Raw genomic sequence first — 20122 nt, 5'->3', positions numbered from 1 at the left:
TGTCATTGTCATTACTGTACTGGATTCCATGTCTACATGTATAGGGGAACTAAGGAAAACAGGATAAAAAGCTATACCTGGGTTTGATATTTCATTGGGGAAATACCTTTTGATTAAACAACAGATCTTACAATACTCAAAGCATAGCAACAGCCACACATTTTTCTTGAGAACAGATGTAGGCCTATAGCGTTTTTTTGTTTTGTTTTTTTTAAAGGCCTGTTAGTGATTTTGGTTGGTGACTTAAATTGAGTTTAAATCCCAGAGGAGCCTCCTTTTGTCAACCTGAGGCCATACATTTGTCTTCAGAACACAATATCACAAACAAGTGCTAATTTGTCACACATCCCCACATTTCAAGAATGATAAAACAAATGCAAATATTCTGCTAAATCTGGTGAATAAAAGAAGAAACTCTTACAGCAATAAAACATCTCTGTTCTCTTGTTTAAGTGTCCCGTTAAAGTCGAGAGTGACCTATGCAACATTCTGAAAAAGAAGAAACTATGTTCTTATTATTCGATTTTTAAAACTGAAGGAATAACATATTTGGATAAGTCTGAGAATCCTTTCTTGCATGGAAGTTGTATCCAGGTTTCCTGCAGTTATTCATACAGAAATGCCCACTAAATATATCTGAAGTAACTGCATACAGCTATAGTGTTTTTAAGCTTGCTTATGGTTTCATTTGAATTTACAACCTGATTAAAAGAGTGACCAAGCTATAAATAACCACAGCAAAATCAGATAGCAGTATGAACCATCCAATCTGCTGAAATCCTTCTGTCAACATGTCTCCAATGATCATCATGCAACTCTTTGCTCACCCTCTATTACTGCTTTCCCCTTTGAATTAAACCATTAGAGATAAAAAGACGTCAATCAATATTTTTGTCAGGTTATCACAGATTATTTGAGAAAAAGGAATTTGTCCAAACAGAAAGTACAGAATAATCAGGATTATTTTTATTAATTCATCTTCAGTTTCAATAATATCATTACAGAAAAAAACATCCTTTTCATTATATTTTATACAGTAGTAGTAGAATGCTGTGTCATTGCTTCATTACAAGTGCTGGTCATAGTTTATAGTGTGTGCAGTGTGACACTGAGTTTAGTTCAGTGTTACGAATCACTCAGTACAAAGGCAGTTTATCAATAACCTGCTTCTTCTTACTCAAATGAATCTATCTGGGTTTGATTAGTCCTCCTTGGGCAGGTGCCAGGATGTGCTCTGATGCTGTGTTCACGTCATTAGGGATTTACCGCAAATACAAGCTGCCAAAAACATGTGGTAAGTGTTTTAATTTTAGTTGTTTTTTTTAAATCTAATTTCGATGTAGTCCTTGCAGTGAATTTAACACACAACTGTCTTCCAAACACCCTTCAAACACTCCCGTTCTTCAACTTTGCCCTGCATGACAGAAACACAGCACAAGCCACTGATAGATACATGGTGCATTTGAGGTAACTGGGAAGTTTCTGACCTCAGAGCTAGAAGAATAAATGAGAAGACGGTGTTGGTACCAGAGCCTGGACTTTGAAAACTCTTCTTACGCACCAATAATCACATCAAAAACTGGCAGAAACTAAACATTTAGCCAGGTCAGAAGTCCCGCCCAGGTGCTGCACCCTGGTCTCGAACCTGGAATCAGACCTGCCCAAAGAGAAAGACACGCCCCCCGTTATGGGCATGCAAGTGTGAAGGAGGTGGAGAGGAAAAGAGGAAAATGAGGAGGGAGGGGAGGGGCGAGGTGGAGGAAGACTGCGTCAGCCTTTCGGGAGAAGGGTCAAAGCTCAAAAACACTGACTAGTGCTGCCTTCATGTCATACAGAAGGATGGTAGATAAGAGCTTCTCCTCTGAAAATAATATCCACTTGGGGTAACTAAAACGAGAAGATCATCAGCAGCAACAGACACCTACGAAACACATCAATCATCTTGGTGTTTAAGTAGCATTAAATTCAAACAAGTACCAGAGCTATGTACCAGTTATTCCAATATGACCTGAATGCAGCATTAGACCTTTGACCATGTGGGCTTGTTTGGCACTGATCACACTGATAGGAAGAATCAGAGGAACTATGGGAGTTAAGGTATGGTGTTCTGGTGAATGCAGGGGTCTCACAGATTGCATATGATGCATTTGAATGGTCCTTGTTAATTAGTAAACAATTTAAGGTCAGCAAGACACTGCAGCCAACTATTCTGTTAATGCTAGAAGTAAACTGAGCTTGTAGTGGGCTAAATATCAAACATTTATGAAACAGCAGGCCAAATATCACATTAATCCATGTTTTCTCAGTGTTGCTCGGACTACATACAGTACATTGAGAGAAAAGCAGTCAAATGACTCAGACGTTTTTGACTTTTACAAGCACCTTAACACTGTCATGGTAGAAATTCACCAGTTGTGTAGTTTACGAGCACCTGAATGTGACACCCTGCTTTCAAGTGGGTCGGGTCGGAGTTTTCTCTGAGTTGGGAATACGGTATGTCACAACTCATTAAAGCAGCGCTTTTGTTCCTGTTCGTGTCGTTTATAGGCAAAAATGAAAAAAAAAGATGGAGGGGCCTGATTAGCCAATAAGAAGCCTGTCTTTCTGACTGGCTGTCAACTAGATATATGGTTCTAATTAATGTTTGGGTACTTGAGAGTTTTAAAGGTCCACTGCGGTGATTTAGTAGGGGACTTCCACAAAATTAGAAAGACTACAAGAGACACATTAAAAAAAGAATGGTCAAAATAAAAGCAACAAAGGTCGAGTTATCCCGACTTTTAGTCCCTAGTATGAGTCAAGCTTCAAAACCACTGGATCCTACATTTCCCATAATGCAACTTAAAAAAGGTACCCTGTGCAGTTTTTTAATCTCTAGTGGTTTTTAAGAGTGGATGCTCTTTTTTTTTCTTTTTTTTTTGTGGCATGTGAGGATGTCCATGCACACGTATGTGGAGGACGCGATACGCAGCCACACCATTTGTGGTAGTCGCACTACTCGGTGGTAACGCGCCAAGAAACACAGCAATACTCCAACAAAGGCAGGGAAGAAGACTGCTAACTAGTAAACACGGATATAAACAGGTTTCAAAATGTTACAAAAAATTGGCTTCGCAAATGTGATGCATGAAATGCATTCAAAACATCTGTCAGTCCTCAAGGATTCACACAATGCATTTTGGCGCGTAACACTGAATGTAAACATAACTTTTATTTGTTTATAAGAACTCCACAGGGGCCCTTTAATAGCATCATCGGGGTTATTTTTAAAGCAAAATATGAGCGCTATCTTAAAAAAAAAGGTGAACTTTAGAGCCACAGAGGATTTTTTTTCCCCACAGGCTAAGTAATACTCTACATGACAAGTTACCTAAACTCCATGTTTAAAATCAGTGGAGTGCCCTTAAAAAATGTGAATACCACAGGGAATTGAATGCTATTTAAATATTTTATTTTGTACTGTCACTTTATGGTGTACACTTTAAACTTGTGTAAATCACCACTTGAATGCAGGGTTAGGGTTATACTGAATATCAGCCAGTCAGCGTGGCCCACATGACTACAGCTCATAGATAGTGTATTCATTATTATGACTATGTTTACATTTGATGTTGGAGGAGAGAAATCATTCCAGTGAGGTGAGGAAGGATTTAACTCAACGAGTCCTGCTTCACGCTGCTTTAACGCTGAGCCTCTGACCCACCTTGAAGAGTTTCATGGCTTTCATTGAGAGTCATGATGAGCTTTAGTGTCTCAGTATGGTCTGACTGCTGTTATATCTTGACAAAAAATAAAGAAACAAATAAGAATCCTTGTATTTTTTTCCTATTTTTTTCTGCAAAAAAAAGTCATATTTACTGTACTGGCACAAACTATATCAGCAGCTTCAACCAAAAAAATATTTATCAGCCTTCAGTTCATATATCTGTCAAAGCCTGATGTTAGGATCAGTGTGTGGCAGAAGGAGATGTAGTGATACTGCAGGGAGGGGGTATTAAGGAGTTTCTATATCTGGATAGAGGATGCAATAGCAGAAAAGAAGAAGAGAAAGGGGAAAAAAGGACAGGAGTGGAGGAAGGAGGGGAAAGAGTCTCTATATCTCTATAACTACCAGGGAAAAATGTTGAACGCACAAAGCAAATGAACAGGAGAGAAGAGGGCATGATTACTACTAAGATGATAATATTCAATCAGAACCATGATAATAATAATAAATAGAATATTAATTAAGAATATTAATAATCATTATCATCAGGATAGTAATAATAATAATAATATTACAGAATAAATCTCATATTTTATATATTTTTTTCACATTTTTTCTCCATTGAAATACAGTGATCTCCTCAGAGCAGACCAATGAGGATTCAGCCTCCGCTGGCTCCGATTGGCTGTTGCATATGACATCACAGCTAATGGCGACCAGGTAGACATGCATCACTTCCTGCCCCCGCCCGTTTCCTGTCCAGACAGGAAGTCCTGGCACTGCCATGGTAATCGGTAGCGAGTGACATTGAAGTCTGAGGAGGGGAAAAAAAAAATGTTGGTTGTTTTTTTTTTTTGCAGTTGGATGTGTTTTGTCTCTTCTTTGCTGAGTGTAAAACATGTGTGACTGCAGGTGACTGCAGCATGAGGTACCTGCATCATAGCCGTCCGATGACCATGACGTCCACAACCTCTCCCTTATGCAGCTCCACGTACTGCTCTGTTTTAGGAGGTAACATCAGCAGGCCGTTGGCGCTACGCATTGACATGAGCCTGCTGGATACCTGGTTACCTGGAGAGAGAGGGACAGAGGTCATATGTTCATCAGTCAGTGTTAGTGTATAATAAGTCCCTCCTGAACTGACACCTTCTAGTTAAGGTGGATTTATAAAGTATTCATACAGTTCTGTTGTTGAATTCTGCTCACTTTCTGGGGTGTAATGGTGGAACGGAGATGTTTTTTGGCTAACATGACAGATCGGAATACTTTAATTTATGATGCTGTGTTTCTGTAATTTGTCTTTCTTGTTCTATTCTGCACACACACAACATCTATTGTATGTCTATACAATAGATCCCTCCTCTGTTGCTGTTCCTTCAATTTCTTCCATTTTTTCCTGTTTAAGTTTTTACAGGGAGTTTTTCCTTATTGGAATAAATAAAGGGTCTAAGGACAGAGGATGTTGTATTGCTGTACAGACTGTAAAGCTCCCTGAGGCAAATTCATGATTTTGATACTGGGCTATACAAATAAAATTAACTTGACTTTATACAGCCACAAGATCCTGATTGGACTCCTGAACTGAAAACTGGAAAACTGAAAAGCTGGAGCCTGTGACTGACTGTTGTAATGTGAGCTACAGGTCAGATTTCTGATAACTGATCTGATGTGTAGACTGATAGGCTAGTGACTGATGACTGATGTCATGCATATTAGAGCCACCTGCTATAATTTTGGAGTTGATAAAACACCATCCAGGACGTGTGTATAATATGAGTTAATGAGGACCATCACTGTGGTGGCTCCTATTTACTATGTTCTTCCTGATTAACCGTATTTGTTGAATAATTCTGCCGAAAAATACATAACATGTCTTTAATGGTAAAAAAAAAAAAAAAACACCTCTGAAAATTTTTCTCTCAGCCATTTCAAACCACTCTTCACTAATATCTGTGGTAACTTCATGATTCATGTTTTAACATTTGACGATGTATAGTGTACTATGGGTGTGTGTACCTGTGCTTTGTGCCCAGGGCAGTGGCTCCTGGTGATGCCAGGTGAGAATACAGCGGTGGTACTCTGGTCTGGGATCCAGCTTCACATCACAGGAAAGCTGAAACATGCATGCATACACACACACACACACACACTCAATACGAATTTTCTATTGTCCAGAATGACTCATTTTGGAGTTACACTGCATGAAAACATTGTTGTCTAGGAGAATTGCTTTACACTTAAAGGTGTACTATGCAGGATTTATTGGTTGGTGTTCATAGCATTCAAAGTTGGACCCTCCTCCTGGCTCAACGAGCAAGAGAGAGAGCAAGAGCGAGAGTGAGAGAGAGAGAGAGAGTGATAACAGAGGGATTACTTTTGTATGTGTATATATGTTGGTTTTTTTAGGAAAGGGGACCTACTGTGCTCATTTCCAGCGCTATATTTTAATTTTTGGACTACAGTAGCTTTTCCACAGTTCAAAAAACTCCTTATTTATCTTATACTGGCCCTTTATGCAGCCCCTCAGTTCAGCCTCTGTCTCTAACAGGCAGTCTTAGCTCCTGTCTCTTTAAGCCCCCCTCCCAATGAGCCCACTCTGTTCTGATTGTCCAGGTTTCAGAAAGCCCGCCAAGGGGCAGCTGTATCAGAGTCGTGTTAAGTTACTGCTGATGAAAACCCAACATTTCCTGCCTTACTGCTTCATATTAAAAGCTTTTAAATGACTAAATAACAGGAGACTTTTATTGTGAAGAATTTACAGGAAATGAAATGCGTTCCTCACCGAATTAGCAGAGCTTCGTTAGCAGTGCTAAAAAATGATCGAAACGAGAAGATATGGAGATATTTGGAGCTCTCTGTTGAGCAGATCCGTTAGAAAAAATGCAGGGAGGCATAGTACACACAGATACAGCCATAGTTATAATGATGTTTGATGAAGAGCTGCAGGCGACCAGCACACCTCCAACAGGTAAACTACTGGAAATGGAAAAACATTCACAGCCTGCCAGCAGAGCAGTGAACTGGTGCGCTGTGCTTGGAGAAGATGACCATATAAAGAAATCCAACACAGGTTGACCTCAGCTCGGGCTGGAAGTAGAAAAAACTGTTGGAAACCGAGTGTTCAGAGCAGTCTGAAGACGGTGCTTTTTGTCACAGGGATTACTTCTACATATGTTTACCTCATTATTTGACACTTTGGCCACGTTTAATATGAATGTCTGACATTGTAACATTATTTATATGACTGAAAATCAGGAAAAGCATAATAGGTCCCTTTTAACAGTCATTACATATTCTTAAGTATCATACATTATTAAAGGACACAGTATCATTGTTTTAAAGTAATGGTTAGTTAGTCTTTTGAAACCTCAAACACATTACAGACATACCAGTGTGTGTATGTTACATAGAGGTGGACATGTTAGCCCGGCTATTGGAGCAGCTACACTGGAACATGTGCTTGTGCATGTGCAGTTAGTATTATTTTTCAAAAAGTTGAATTCTTTTCCAGGTATTTAAGTTAATTTAGTGTAATGTAATTATGTGATACATTATTAATCTCCCGTAGGGAAATTCTACTTCATTTTACAGCTCTTCACAGTGAGCTGTCAAAGTCAGCTGCTGAGCATCAACCCTGGAGCTGATAATTAGCTGATTAACTGTGTTACTCAAAGACATCTCAAGCCGTTTGTGGCTTGAATCCAGGGCATCTAGTTGAAGGATGGTCTCAATATGTAAACACAGTGTGTGTATTGTATCAAAAAGAACTTTAGATAGCCTGGACTATTCATTACAAACAACTCTATTCTGGGTAGAAGAACTTTGTGCTCCCTTGGATAGAACAGCACCAACCTCCAGAATGAAGGATGGTCCCAACACTTAATACACCACTGCTGTTCATTTTTATTTTTATAGGAACCTGAATAGTTTATTTGTGGTTTGTGGGTTAGTGATATTCTCTCACTCTCTCTATGTATATATGTGTGTGTGTGTGTGTGTGTTACCCTAGCTTTAATAATCGTAGGTCTGGGATCCAGAATGCCTTGCATCTTCCTCAGAGCAGGAATCACAAACAGATTACACGTCACCACTGCAGACACTGGGTTCCCTAGAAAACAACACAATGCTGGTTACTTAGATGAAAACACCTGCAAACCACTGACTACACAGTCAGATGATTAGTAGATAATTGATACAATTTATATTGGTGCATACATACAGTGCAGAGTGTCTGCACTAATATCTCTATCACTAATATATCTAATATCTATTTGCATTAAACATGTTGTTGCTGTACGTGCCTGTGTGTTAGCTGCTGATGTCTCTTTGCATCGATGTAACCCTGACACATCCCTGTGTGTTTTATTGTACTTGGTGAATACATTAATCTTGATGTTATAGTCATAACAAACACTCGAGACCTCGCACTAAGACAACAAAACTCACTGTCTGCTTTGACTACAAATGAAGACACCCAGTTCCATCTACTATAACATCCTGGAGAGATTTACACAATGATTTTGTTCTAAGAGAATGGTTAGAAATATCTTCAGGATGGTCACATACTTGTCGATTGATTTGTCAGGATACTGGTGGATGGGGGGCAGTTTGAAGTTTGTACAGTCAAAGCTATGTAGAGTAGTGTGTGCAACACGTTGAAGGAAGGAGGGCAAAATCAGTTTCTACAATTATCTGTATGGAGCTTCAATTTTCTCAAGATTCACAGCTGCCGTCTGCTCAAGCACTAATCTATATTTTAGTCAATACCAACAGCAAATTAAATAACAATGATGAGGATAACAGACTAGGAAAGATGGGAACAAGTGGTCACATCTTTAGGCCATGCAATAACATGCCACAAGATGAGCCTTCAGTTGAGTGAATGCAGTGGTAATGCTACGTTTAGGTAGCATTTATGTTGAAAATGTCTCTTCTTCTACTGATTTATTAAAGAAACAAAACTTTACTTTTCAGGCAATCCGCTTTGGAAGCTTTCTACTAAAATTTGGTATGGCCATAGCATTGTCCTATGTAGAAGAGAGAATAACTGCACACTAAGGCTACAAGATACCTGTAAACATCTCTATGCAGAAAAGGGTGTTGTAGCTAACTGTAGGTCACAGTGGCTACAACGCCACAACAATCTGTGCGGATCAGATTGTCAAGAAAGTTGATTGCCTGGTCCAACATCTGTCGGGAGGCTGGTTCAAATTGGAAAATTAAAAACATGCAAAACCGCACAACCAAACAATTAAATCATTAATTCTCAATGGAATGATTTTTATAAAATATGACATATTAGATGTTTGAGATGAAAACATATTTCTCATACTTGTCACTTCTCACACTTTTATATTATCATGACAACAAGAAGGCAGTTGGTCATGATGCCAGCCATGTTCACTTGACTACTGTGAAACATTAAATGGGTTCTGCATCAGCAGGTAGCAACATGGGTGACTGAGGGTCAGGGGGTGAGGTCATTTCCCCGGGCACTGCACTGCAGCTGCCCACTGCTCCTAGTGTGTGTGTATAGGTTGGGTCAAATGCAGAGGATCAATTTCCCCACAGGGACCAATAAAGTACTTCTTCTTCTTCTTTTTCTTTAACTACAATGGCTGATGAGAACAGAACCAGGACAAACAGGAACTGTACTAATAGCTGGTCAAACAAGAATCTGCATGAATATTCAACAACATTCCAGGCTGCATTTGGTTTGGAAGTTAAAATGTAACCATTTGTGGTCATCAGTTAGTTAACTGAGGATCACCTCAGGGTTCAGGGTCAGGGTTTTGTAGACATACTGGTTATAGGCAGGGCAAGGAGGGATTTTGAGGGGCTGGAGGACATCTAGGGGTCAATTAGGGTTAGAGGGTACAACCAACATTCAGGCAGAGTGAGAAGGGATTTATGAAAAGATTAGGATCTACTTCTTATAATGCAGGTAATGTGATTTGGGTTGTAGGGCTATCAGGTTATTTAGGGGACATTTGTGGGTTAAAGGTGAGGATTAAACTCCTCTGGAAAGAGTAAAGAGGATTTTTGAAGCAGGGGGGTCATTTAAGAGTCATTTGTAAGGGAGGAATTTGTGGGTTTAGAGGTCATATAGAGGTCCTTTGTAATTGGACATTACAGTGTATCCAATTTGTACCATCAATAAATGAACTTCCACTATAAACACTCAGCAGCTACAATAGAAGAACTGCTGATATTCAAAAAGCTGGAACATGGATACCTGTTTTTGCTCATCTTAGAACTGTTCAAAACCCAATTTACAACTGTCATTGAGTGTCTGTTCATATTTTTATTTATGTTGTCACACAATTGTACAACTTTACAGTCAGTTTAACAATAACTGACTAACTAGGTTAATTGTAATTACTGAAGTACATATGGTAACAGTCTAACAGGGCTGTCATCCCCTAAATTATATCAAAGGTTTAGGTGAAATGCAAAGTGTTTGAAGCAACAGCTCCTGAACATGCTCTGTACAGCATGTACAGCATGTACAATCAAACACTTTTGGGATTAGAAGGTCATTTAGAGGCCATCTGAGAGTCAAACTTAGGATGTTTTTCTTCCAGGCAGTATGAATGGGGATCTGCACAGACAGAGGTCATTTGTGGGTCATTCTGGGTTCGGTTTCAGGACCTACTTCCTCTAGGTGCAGGGGTTAGTGGCTGTCTGGCCTCGGTCTCACTCGGGGCTATGGCCTCCAGCAGGGAGGGCCCAGTCTCTCTGAAGCTGAAGTTTCCTTTAATAACAACAGCAATACATACACAGCACTAGACTGGAGCAAAGAGCAACACACTCCAAATCACAAGGCCACAGCACACACTATACTGTGGGCTTCTTTTACATGACCATGACAACATTACTGACTGTAGCACTGAAAACAACAGTGGAACAGCGACAGTTTGAAACAGCAAAGAGCTGCTGTGCTTTGGTTAAAGAGAGACTGGGGGTTCTACTGTATATGGGCTTTTTTAGGCAGATGATATTTTTAGACTAATAAGATGAGGAGCAATATTTTTTGCAATATCTTAAATTTTGTGAAAATGACAGCACTGCTTACCAAACACTAAAGGACTCTTCAAAGGACAGTTCTATCCATTTTTAACCTGAAATGTATCCCTCTCCATTATTTTCCTTCATATAATTTGGTCCTAACGACAACAATGTATCTGAATGTCACTTAAAGTCCTGCATGTCTAACAAAGAGTGGAGAGGAACACACACCGGCAGTGTATGAAAGCCAACATACTGGCAGTGTCTTGACAGATCAGGATACACCACTGTCCCGTTTCCCAGATAATAAAAGCAACACAGCCAGTGTGTGTTTCCTTTCTAGTACCCTCTGGAGTTTTTGACAACTAGTAACGCAGTAGAGCAATGCTTCCAGAAACCCTGCAACCCACCAGCCAAGACAGGGAAGAAGAGGACTGCAAACTAGTAAACATGGATGTAAACAACGCAGGATTTAAAAAGATCAAATATTGGCTATGCAAATATTTTATGAAGAAGGAAATGCACTTAACACGTTTGTTAAGCCTCAAGGATAAAACACTGAATTTTGGTGAGTAACACTGAATGTAAGCATGAACTCCATAGGGCACCTTTAAGTGACAATATGTTGAAAAAGCATCTATTTAGGTGCTTTTAGAGCCATATGCCAAAACTGAATTGGTTTGAATTTATCTGAATGCTGGAAAATGATGGAGAGTTATGGTATCAAGGGTGCAAAAAAGGATTAGTGCAACATGTTGGGGAATGTGCTTTTTTGCCTTCTTGTCTGGAGTTAGATGAGAAGATGAACACCGGTAATCAACCTGAAGCTGGTGCCAGGAGACCGTATAGATTAGCATAGTGCTAAGACTGGAAACAGCTAGTGTGGCTCTGATCTGCCTACCAGCAAATCTAAAGCTCACTAATTAAAAGTTATATCTGGTTTGTTTAATCTGTACTAAAATAAAAATGTAAAAACAAGTTGCAGTTTCACAGGATTTATGTGCTAGAAGTATTTCTTGGCTGGGCGCGATGACCTGAAATCTCTGCTCTCCAGGAAGTTACTGCACATATACCACAGTAAAACTGCAACTTCTTGTTTTTACGCATCAGAGTAAAATGTGTTCATTAGTGAGCTTTAGACATGTTGGTGGGCAAACTGTTACCTTTGGACAGAGCCAGGTGAGCTGTGTCCCTGTGTTTCTAGTCTTAACGCTGAGTTGATCTAACTCCTGGCAAGAAAGCAAAGTGCATTTCCCAAAATGTCTTACTGTTCCTTTAAAGACAGAGAGAGAGGCAGGTTTTAAAGGCCAGGCCAAATAATGTTTGAATAAAAAGAGAAATCCTGTTCTTTTTTTGGATGTTGAAGCTACTTACTGACTGATTTTATTAAGTAGCAGCCCAGTAATTTAGCAAGCAAATACTGTATATTAATATAACAGCACCATAAACAAACCATACACACCAAGGACAAGGACAGCTAGAGTTCAGACACACAAGACAAGCACACACTACAGTGAGGTCCAGGGCCAGAGGGGAAAAAAAAAGAGGAATGGCCTATGTTGCCCTCACTATGGTAAGCTGAGGCTGGGGTGAGCCACTCATTTACAGACTGAACTGACTGAAGTCTGGTTCAAGGAAGTCAAATTGTCAGAATCGTGGAGGTCTAGTCGCCCCCTGCTGTGAGAATGTTTCTTCCAAGCTCCATTGAGTCCCATTCATATCTACTAGTTGTCAAAAATTCTACAGGGTACCTTTAACTTCCATCCAGTGTGCCTTCTGTTCTAATGCAAGGGTGCAGTTGAAAATCAGTGACGGGAACATGGCCTCAGATGAATCATCCTAGTCAGGGATGTCATGCACTCGCTAAATTAAAATGTTACCAGTAATCATCTGCTTTGGCTGCTATGTGTATCATCAAATCCCTCCCTTATCAGTAACTATCTAGAACTCTAATTGAATGACACTTTAATTCTGATTATTTAATTATTTACAGTATAATAATGCATTTAACAGCAATACTGAATGAGAAAATGGCTTTAAACTCAGAGGTAATATTAGCTGGTTAGCTAGTTGTTAGGTGCTAGTTGGTTAGCTGTTTATTTAACAAAGAAAGAAAGCTCACATTCTCAACATGTAGTTACTGTTTGTATTTCCAATATTCACTATATACGATATAATATTATCTTTGTAAAAAAATCTCTTTATGTCCATCCCCTGTTTTGTGAGACTCGTTTCAGTGCTGTCAATTTGTTTGACAAAAAAAGACAAGCAATAAGTTAGCTATTAATGATTACAAAGGACAACAAGCTAACTCTAATGTTATTACTTGCGGGTTATAGTTAAAACCACTGACGCTAAAGTCACTTTCAATAGGGAAATTCTGAAGCTCTACGTAATTTATTAATACCTCACACTGTGGTTACCACAACCGCAATTTGCAACGATTTTACGCTACTTCCACAGCCTCACATAAGCGGCTCTACTAGCTCTGCTGCTACTATGTACTATAGTGCCAGCTTCCAGCTGGAAGGAAGCAAATATACCTGTTTGTACCAGGATGAGTTAAATACAGCTAAAACATACAGAAAAGCAACTTTTGTTTCTAAATTACAATACCAGTCAATAGTTTGGACACATCCTCCCATTCACTTGAATGAGAAAGTGTGTCCAAACTTTTGACTGGTGCTGTATATTATTATATTAAAAACACTAAGAATTTAACAATTTCTAAAGGTTGGATCCTGGTGGATGTAGAGCCAAAAAAGCACTGAATATACTGGCAGGACAAAGCAGTGGGGTGTTGCACAGAGGGTCCAGCGGATCAGACAACTAGGGCTGTGTGATATGACCAAAATCTCATATCCCGATATATATTAATGTTAAGGTCCTGATAACGATACATATCATGATATAGCACATTTTCTGTGAATTCAATGAATAAATTGTTTCTGGTCCATTTCCCCCACCGCCCCCTCCCATCCACCAACCCCCACTCTATTCTCCTCTGCTCTCTGTGGTTCAGCGAGGGCAGAGGAGAGACAGTGAAACGGGTGCAGTACTCAAGTTGACGACAACTACACTTGTTACATTAGTGTAAGTGCAATAAAACCTCTGTGAGTAAAGAGTCAAGAAGACAGACTCCAAATGAGTGTGATTTGTGACACAACAAAATAAATGATAGAGCATAATATGAAACGATAGGTGTTTTTCTATCATCACATGATATATATTGTCATATCTCACAGCCCTACAGAGGAGAAGGAGATAAACACTTACTGACAACACTCAAATCGCGCGCGCACACACACACACACACACACACACAGAGTGATAGACATAAATATAGTACCTGGCAGAGCAAAGATGAGTTTCCGTGCTCCATCAATGTCAACTGTGGCAAAGGTAGTAGGAAGACTGAGGGACAGAAAAACACAGGTGATTATTTTTACTTTAGTAGTCCTGATAGTATTAGAGGCAGTGGTAGCATCAATAATAGTACTACAATCATCAGTAATAGTAGTAGTGGTAGCAGTAGTAGTACTGCTACCAGCAGAAATAAATCAGTTGTTGTAGAAGCAGCATTAACAAATTGAAATAGCAATAACAGCAAAAGTAATTACAGTAATAATAGCGGTAGTGGTGGTAGCAGTACAGCTATTATTACTGTAATTACTATTGCAGTAATATTAGCAGTAGTGATGGTAGCAGCGCTTGCACTGGTACGGTACAAAAGTAGAAGTAATAATAATTAGTAGTAGTATTGCAGTAGTCAAAGCAGTATAAGCAGGAGTAATAGTAGCAATAAGAGAAGTAGCAGTAACAGCAGTTCTAGTAGGAGTTGTACTACAAGCAGTTGGGGAGAAGTAGTAGTAAAGTTTGCAATGGTAGAAGTAGCAGTCATAGTATTATAAGTACTTTAACAGTGACAGTTATAAATATAGTAACAGTAGAAGTAGTAGCAGTAGTAGTAATAATAGTAGTAGTAGTAGTAGTAGTATAAGCAGTAGCAGTAGTGAAAATAGAAAGAGTAGAGGTAGTCGCAGCAGTGGTGGTAGTAAAATCAGTAGTAGTAGTATAAGCAGTAGCAACAGGAGTAGTAGTAGTAATATTAGTAGTAGTAGTAGTAGTAGTAGTAAAAGCAGTAGCAGTAGTGAAAATAGAAAGAGTAGAGGTAGTGGCAGCAGTAGTGGTAGTAAAAACAGTAGTAGTAGTATAGGCAGTGACAGCAATAATAGTAATAGTAGTAGTAATAGAGTAGTAGCTGTAGAAAGACTACTAGTAGCAGTAGTAGTAGTAGCAGTAGTAGTAGTAGGAGTATAAGCAGTAGCAGAAGTAGCACTAATAATAGTAGTTGTAGCAAAAGCAATAGTAGCAGTAGTGAAAGCAGTTGTACCTGCAGCAGTGTGGTTAATGTGAACAGTGATTGAGTTCAGCTTATTTCTTAGCAAGGGTCAATTAGAAAGACCCTCCCCCACATCTTACCCTGGCTTCATAAAGACTCGTCCAAAGTGGATCTGAGCATGAAGGTCAATGTCCAGCACCTGCTTTAGGTAGTCCTGATAGAGACAAACACAGAAAGATGGAGAACCTGAGAAAACTGAACCTCAGCTGATTGTGACACAGAATTGCTTCTCTTGTAAGAAAATCAAACCTGGATGATACAAAGTAGGGACATCTAAGTGTTGTGAAAAGGATGATTTGACTGCTTCCTTATTAAAGATCAGAATACATTTCAAGGAATTCTTTTGTTGGTTAGAGGAGATGGGTCAGAGGTCAGGGGTTACCTTCTCTCCCATGGACACACCCCCTGAGGTGATGATGACATCAGCGCGACTGATTCCCTCATGGAGAGCTGACAGCAGGTCATCAGGGCTGCAAGCACAATGACATCAAACTCACTTTACTAGTCATAGGAAGTACTGCTAAACCTGTGAAAAGGATTGGGTGTTTTCTTGGGCTGTGGGGGAGCTTTTTCAAGTAAGAAAATAACCCTGATGATGTCATAGTGACATAATTGGGGTCATCCCAGAATCTTAACATCTTAATCTGTCTCTTGCAAGTCCCACAACTTTTTAAAAACAGTAAAAACTATCTGTGTCATGTTTGTGTCATGAGACAAGAAGTCAACAGGGGGCAGCAGTGTCTTGTGTGAAGCTAAAATGCTCCTACTTGTCTCCAACAATGCCCAGGTTGATGGTGGGGTATCCATGTTCCTGGATGGTGGCCAGCAGGGTGGAACGATTGGAGTCTCTGATCTTCCCTGGGTTCAGGTCGTCCTCTGGATTCAACAGCTAAACGTACAAACACACGCACATGAAGTCAGGTGGCATCGTGATTCAGTGACAAAAACTGCAAAAATGTGAAAAAAGTGTATTTGCATCTGTTGGTGTGTGTTATGTACCTCGTTTCCAGTGGACATGACAGCCACCACGGGGAACTTGTGCACGCTGACCTCAGTCACTCCCACTGTAGCCAGCAGGCCGATCTCTGATGGGCCCATATGTGTTCCTTTAGCCAACACACACTCCCCTCGCCTGATGTCATGACCTATTGGCCTGTGAAGACACACAAACACAATACACTCACAATTAACTGGTGCATTTCTAATGCATCTTTGTTAGCAAATAGCTCCCACTTAGTGCCATTGGGTTTTTTTCTTGTTTTTTACCTGATGTCCTGTCCGGGCCGGGCCTGAACCATAATCCTCACCTCCAACTCTTCTGTGCCCTGAAACACATAAGACAGTAATAATCACCATACCAGCCAACAACACACATGTTGCCCCCCCCCCCCCCAACCAACAAAGTAATGCCATCCTGATGTGGTGCGCTTACATCTTCAGACTCCCTCAGTAGCTCCGTGTCTTCCACTTGGACCACAGCATCAGCTCCACAAGGAATGGGAGCCCCGGTCGTCACCCTCATCACCTGACCTGGCATCACGGTATGGGTGGGCTGCACACACACACACACACACACACACAAAGTCTTGTCAGGAGCCTCTAGGACAAAGCTTTTTAGTAACTGTGTATTTGCTTCTGAGGTAATATTAGAGTTAAGTATATACACCGTACCAAAATTAACACTGATAATGAAATGTGATACAGAGAAGTGGTCACATTACTTGCAGTGGTGGTAAACTTATTATTAGTGGTGAGCACAGTTGTTGTGCAACTTGTAATACTGACAGCCATAACACTGCTAGTAGTGTTACTATCGACGGAAGGAGCAGTAGTAAAAGTTGTAGTATTATTTGTTGTGGTCATAGAGGCATTGCATAAACCATAGGATGTAGTGTTAGTGTTTAAAGTGGTGTAGCTTCTTCTCCTGCATCCCTGCAGCCATCTAAAAGCAGCAGGCCCAGCATAGTGTTATTACCCATAGAAATCCACTGATAAAATCATGTATGAATGACACAAAGATACCGTTAATTAACCACACACACTTTTGCACAAATCATCCTGTTCACATACAGTATCAATCACATACAGTGCAGATGTGTACTGCTGTGTGTTCGTGTAGAAATGCTCTGCACCATAGAGGCAACAATATGATTTCCTGGAGAAGTCTGTTTGTTGAGCTTGCTTCACTGTGATTGGCATAGCTGGTTCAGAGCTATGAAAGCAGCAATGTGACTGGCTTAGACTGTATTTATTAATCACTAAACCTTCCATCTGATATTCCACTTCACCCAGCCTTTTTGTACTTTCTGCTGCTGTGCACAAAATAGCAAGTGTGCTTAGAGACGCCCACAAAGTGTGTGTCCAACACCTACCCTGTTGTGCTGTTGTTGCACTTGTACCATTAAAATGAGGTTCATGGTAAAGAACTAATCACAATGTTTATGATGTTCATGTTTATAATAACTTCCAGGTAGAAAACCCCCATGTCATGTACATACAATTTAATGACATGGAGCAAAACTACATGTCTTATTAAGCCAGTAAAGAAGTAAACAAAGAGGCATTATAAAAAAGTAAAAGTAAGTATAAGCAGTAAGTTGTTGTTAGCACAATGTCACGATGATTCAGTATTATAATATTAGTAGTACAACAAGTACAAGTAGTAGTTTCTGGAATAGCAGAAGTGCTTTTACTGTAGCAGTTATTATCAGCAGCAGCAGCTGTGTTGCTATAAGTGCTACTAACGGTGTTAAATTCAAGACTGTATCATTACAGTAGTGTTAGTGTATTAGAGCTGACCTGTTGTCCAGCCTGTGATTCTCCCATGATGAAGCGATCTCCTGGGCCGTCAGCAGCTACAGGTCAATGATAATGATGTTAGTCAAGTTAACTATGGATATCAGACCACTTCTCTTGTTTTGTTTTTTTTTATTCAAGTGGCAGCAAAGAGAAGAGTTTATATACTGTGTGAAGCATTTCATCTTTAATTCATTCAGTGCCAACAATAAATAAACATATAGGGATAAATAAATGCATGTTAGCTTAGCCACCTTTGATGGCATCTGCAACCTATTTGACATCCATGTCCTTAACATAATGTTAACCTAGTGTTGTATAAATATGAGACAGTATTATTGGTCTCACCTCGTACAGCGTAGCCATCTTTAACGGAGGCGGGGAACGGAGGAAGGTTGTCTTTGGCATAGATGTCCTGAGCGAGCACTCGACCCAAACCGTCTAGAGAGAACAGCACAAGCCGGTTCAATTTACTGCTAACAACATTTTAACAACCAACACTCAGACACACAATTATATGATAATGACGATATGTGTGTGTAGCTGATCACTTGAGAGCCAATATACTATTATATTCTTCTATGTCTAAAATAACACTAAACGACAAAGTCGAATGGAAGACAGACGCACACACATCTGAAGACTCACCTCTGTAGTTAATGACTTCGATTCCCAGAATAGGTGTCATCTCCAGAACAGTGATGAAGGCTTTGTCCATTGACGTCAATGGGAACGGGGACATGCGATGACGGCGTGCCACTTTACTGATGTCCACCGCACTGTGGCCTACACACACACACACACACACACACACACACACACACACACAAATTAAAGTGAACTGGTGTCAGTAAAAGGTAAATGTGCTACTATAAACAACACCATAAAGTTTTAAAATATTTCACAGTGATGCAAGTTGCTTTTGCAACGCTGACATGTTAATGAGACACACACATGCACACACACACTGAACTTACTGGCTCTCAGAATGTTCTCATTACTGCCACATCGTGACTGAACCTGCAGAGAGACAGACAGATGTTCTATATTTGGTCATTGTTTGATGCAAATGTACGTACGGAGAGATTCAAATACCTCTCCTTCATAACAGGACGGTCTGGCAATGGTTTACATGTCGATATATCTAATCATACACAGGACATGGAGACGTAAATACAACAATTTACAGCTGTGATGTTCAAGCAGCAGCTCTGTCTAATAACACAGAATTATTAGAGAATCAAACAGGAATCAGTACAGAGATACAACTGACTTTCTGTTCTTTCATCTGATGAGTGTTCTCTGCAATGATGGAAGTTCCTCATAACACAGCTTTATCAAAACAGTTTGTAAAACCTGTGATGACATTTTACTTTCTTCATATATCATATTTGTTGATTATATTTTAAGGAGTATTTTTTTTTTAATCAATTCAAAAGCTGTAACATATCAAGTTTGCCAACTGTTACACAGGTGCGCTATGATGGATTGGTTTATTTTAAAATGCATCCACATCATGTTTTGCCCTCCAGTTATATTTAACACTCTGCTCTTCCAGATGTGGCAACTTTTTCTCAGGCTGTGTCTTGGTCTTGATTTGAAAGTAAACTGCCGTTGAACAAAATGAATACTGTAAATTCTCATATAATAGCCAGCAAGAATAAATAAAGGCTGATGGCTAATAAAGGCCGGGTAAGAAACATTGAGGAAGGGTGGAATTACCTGATTAATGTACATTTCCACAGCACTTATTCAACTACAGACTCACACTCACCACTTTGCTGCTCTCACTTTCTAGATTCCAATTGCTTCTGCTTGTTAGCCATTTTTGATCACTAACAATTTATCATCAATGACACTCAACAATTCCTGCATGTTTCAAATGAAAAGCCTACAGAGGAAAAGGAGAGGTCGTCTGCACGATGATTTTTGCAAGCTCCCAAATATTGCCTGATGAAGACCATGCTGGTCCAGATGTTGCATTGTACATTTTTTGGGAACTTGCTGCTCCCTCGTAGTCACTGGGTAAGACACATGTCATATAATTGCAATGTCTGTAGTTTGATTCCGGCCGTTTAACCATTTACATTTTTTGGGAGTTTGTAAAATGTGAATTACTTCTTCTCCATGAGATGCTGCTTTTGTTCTGCACATCTACTTGGGTCGGACGTGCACAGTATCCACCTTCCTTACTTCAAATTAAGTTGACA

The 20122-nt window shown here is 39.8% G+C and overlaps 1 protein-coding gene across 3 annotated transcripts in view; it reads right to left on the bottom strand.

The window, feature by feature from the left end:
• Window positions 1–4285: 4285 nt before the first annotated feature.
• gphna (gephyrin a) overlaps window positions 4286–20122 on the bottom strand; it is a 28801-nt gene continuing 12964 nt past the window's right edge. For 2 of the 3 annotated variants that reach the window (XM_042388061.1, XM_042388059.1), the window contains 16 exons: window positions 18890–18932; window positions 18561–18698; window positions 18261–18353; window positions 17916–17971; window positions 16549–16668; window positions 16383–16441; window positions 16116–16269; window positions 15884–16005; window positions 15499–15586; window positions 15197–15270; window positions 14064–14128; window positions 10362–10460; window positions 7711–7814; window positions 5723–5819; window positions 4639–4777; window positions 4286–4520 (listed from right to left, as the gene is read on the bottom strand). In XM_042388061.1, the coding sequence (XP_042243995.1) occupies window positions 4644–4777; window positions 5723–5819; window positions 7711–7814; window positions 10362–10460; window positions 14064–14128; window positions 15197–15270; window positions 15499–15586; window positions 15884–16005; window positions 16116–16269; window positions 16383–16441; window positions 16549–16668; window positions 17916–17971; window positions 18261–18353; window positions 18561–18698; window positions 18890–18932 (1446 nt within the window). In that variant the 3' untranslated portion in view covers window positions 4286–4520; window positions 4639–4643. The remainder of the gene's footprint in view (window positions 4521–4638; window positions 4778–5722; window positions 5820–7710; window positions 7815–10361; window positions 10461–14063; window positions 14129–15196; window positions 15271–15498; window positions 15587–15883; window positions 16006–16115; window positions 16270–16382; window positions 16442–16548; window positions 16669–17915; window positions 17972–18260; window positions 18354–18560; window positions 18699–18889; window positions 18933–20122) is intronic. The other variant, XM_042388060.1, reaches the window with a different exon arrangement.

This window comes from Thunnus maccoyii, chromosome 16 (assembly GCF_910596095.1).
Source record: "Thunnus maccoyii chromosome 16, fThuMac1.1, whole genome shotgun sequence".
NCBI lineage: Eukaryota > Metazoa > Chordata > Actinopteri > Scombriformes > Scombridae > Thunnus > Thunnus maccoyii.
Note: the sequence above shows the minus strand (reverse complement) of the source record. Positions and strands in the feature narration are given on the sequence as shown.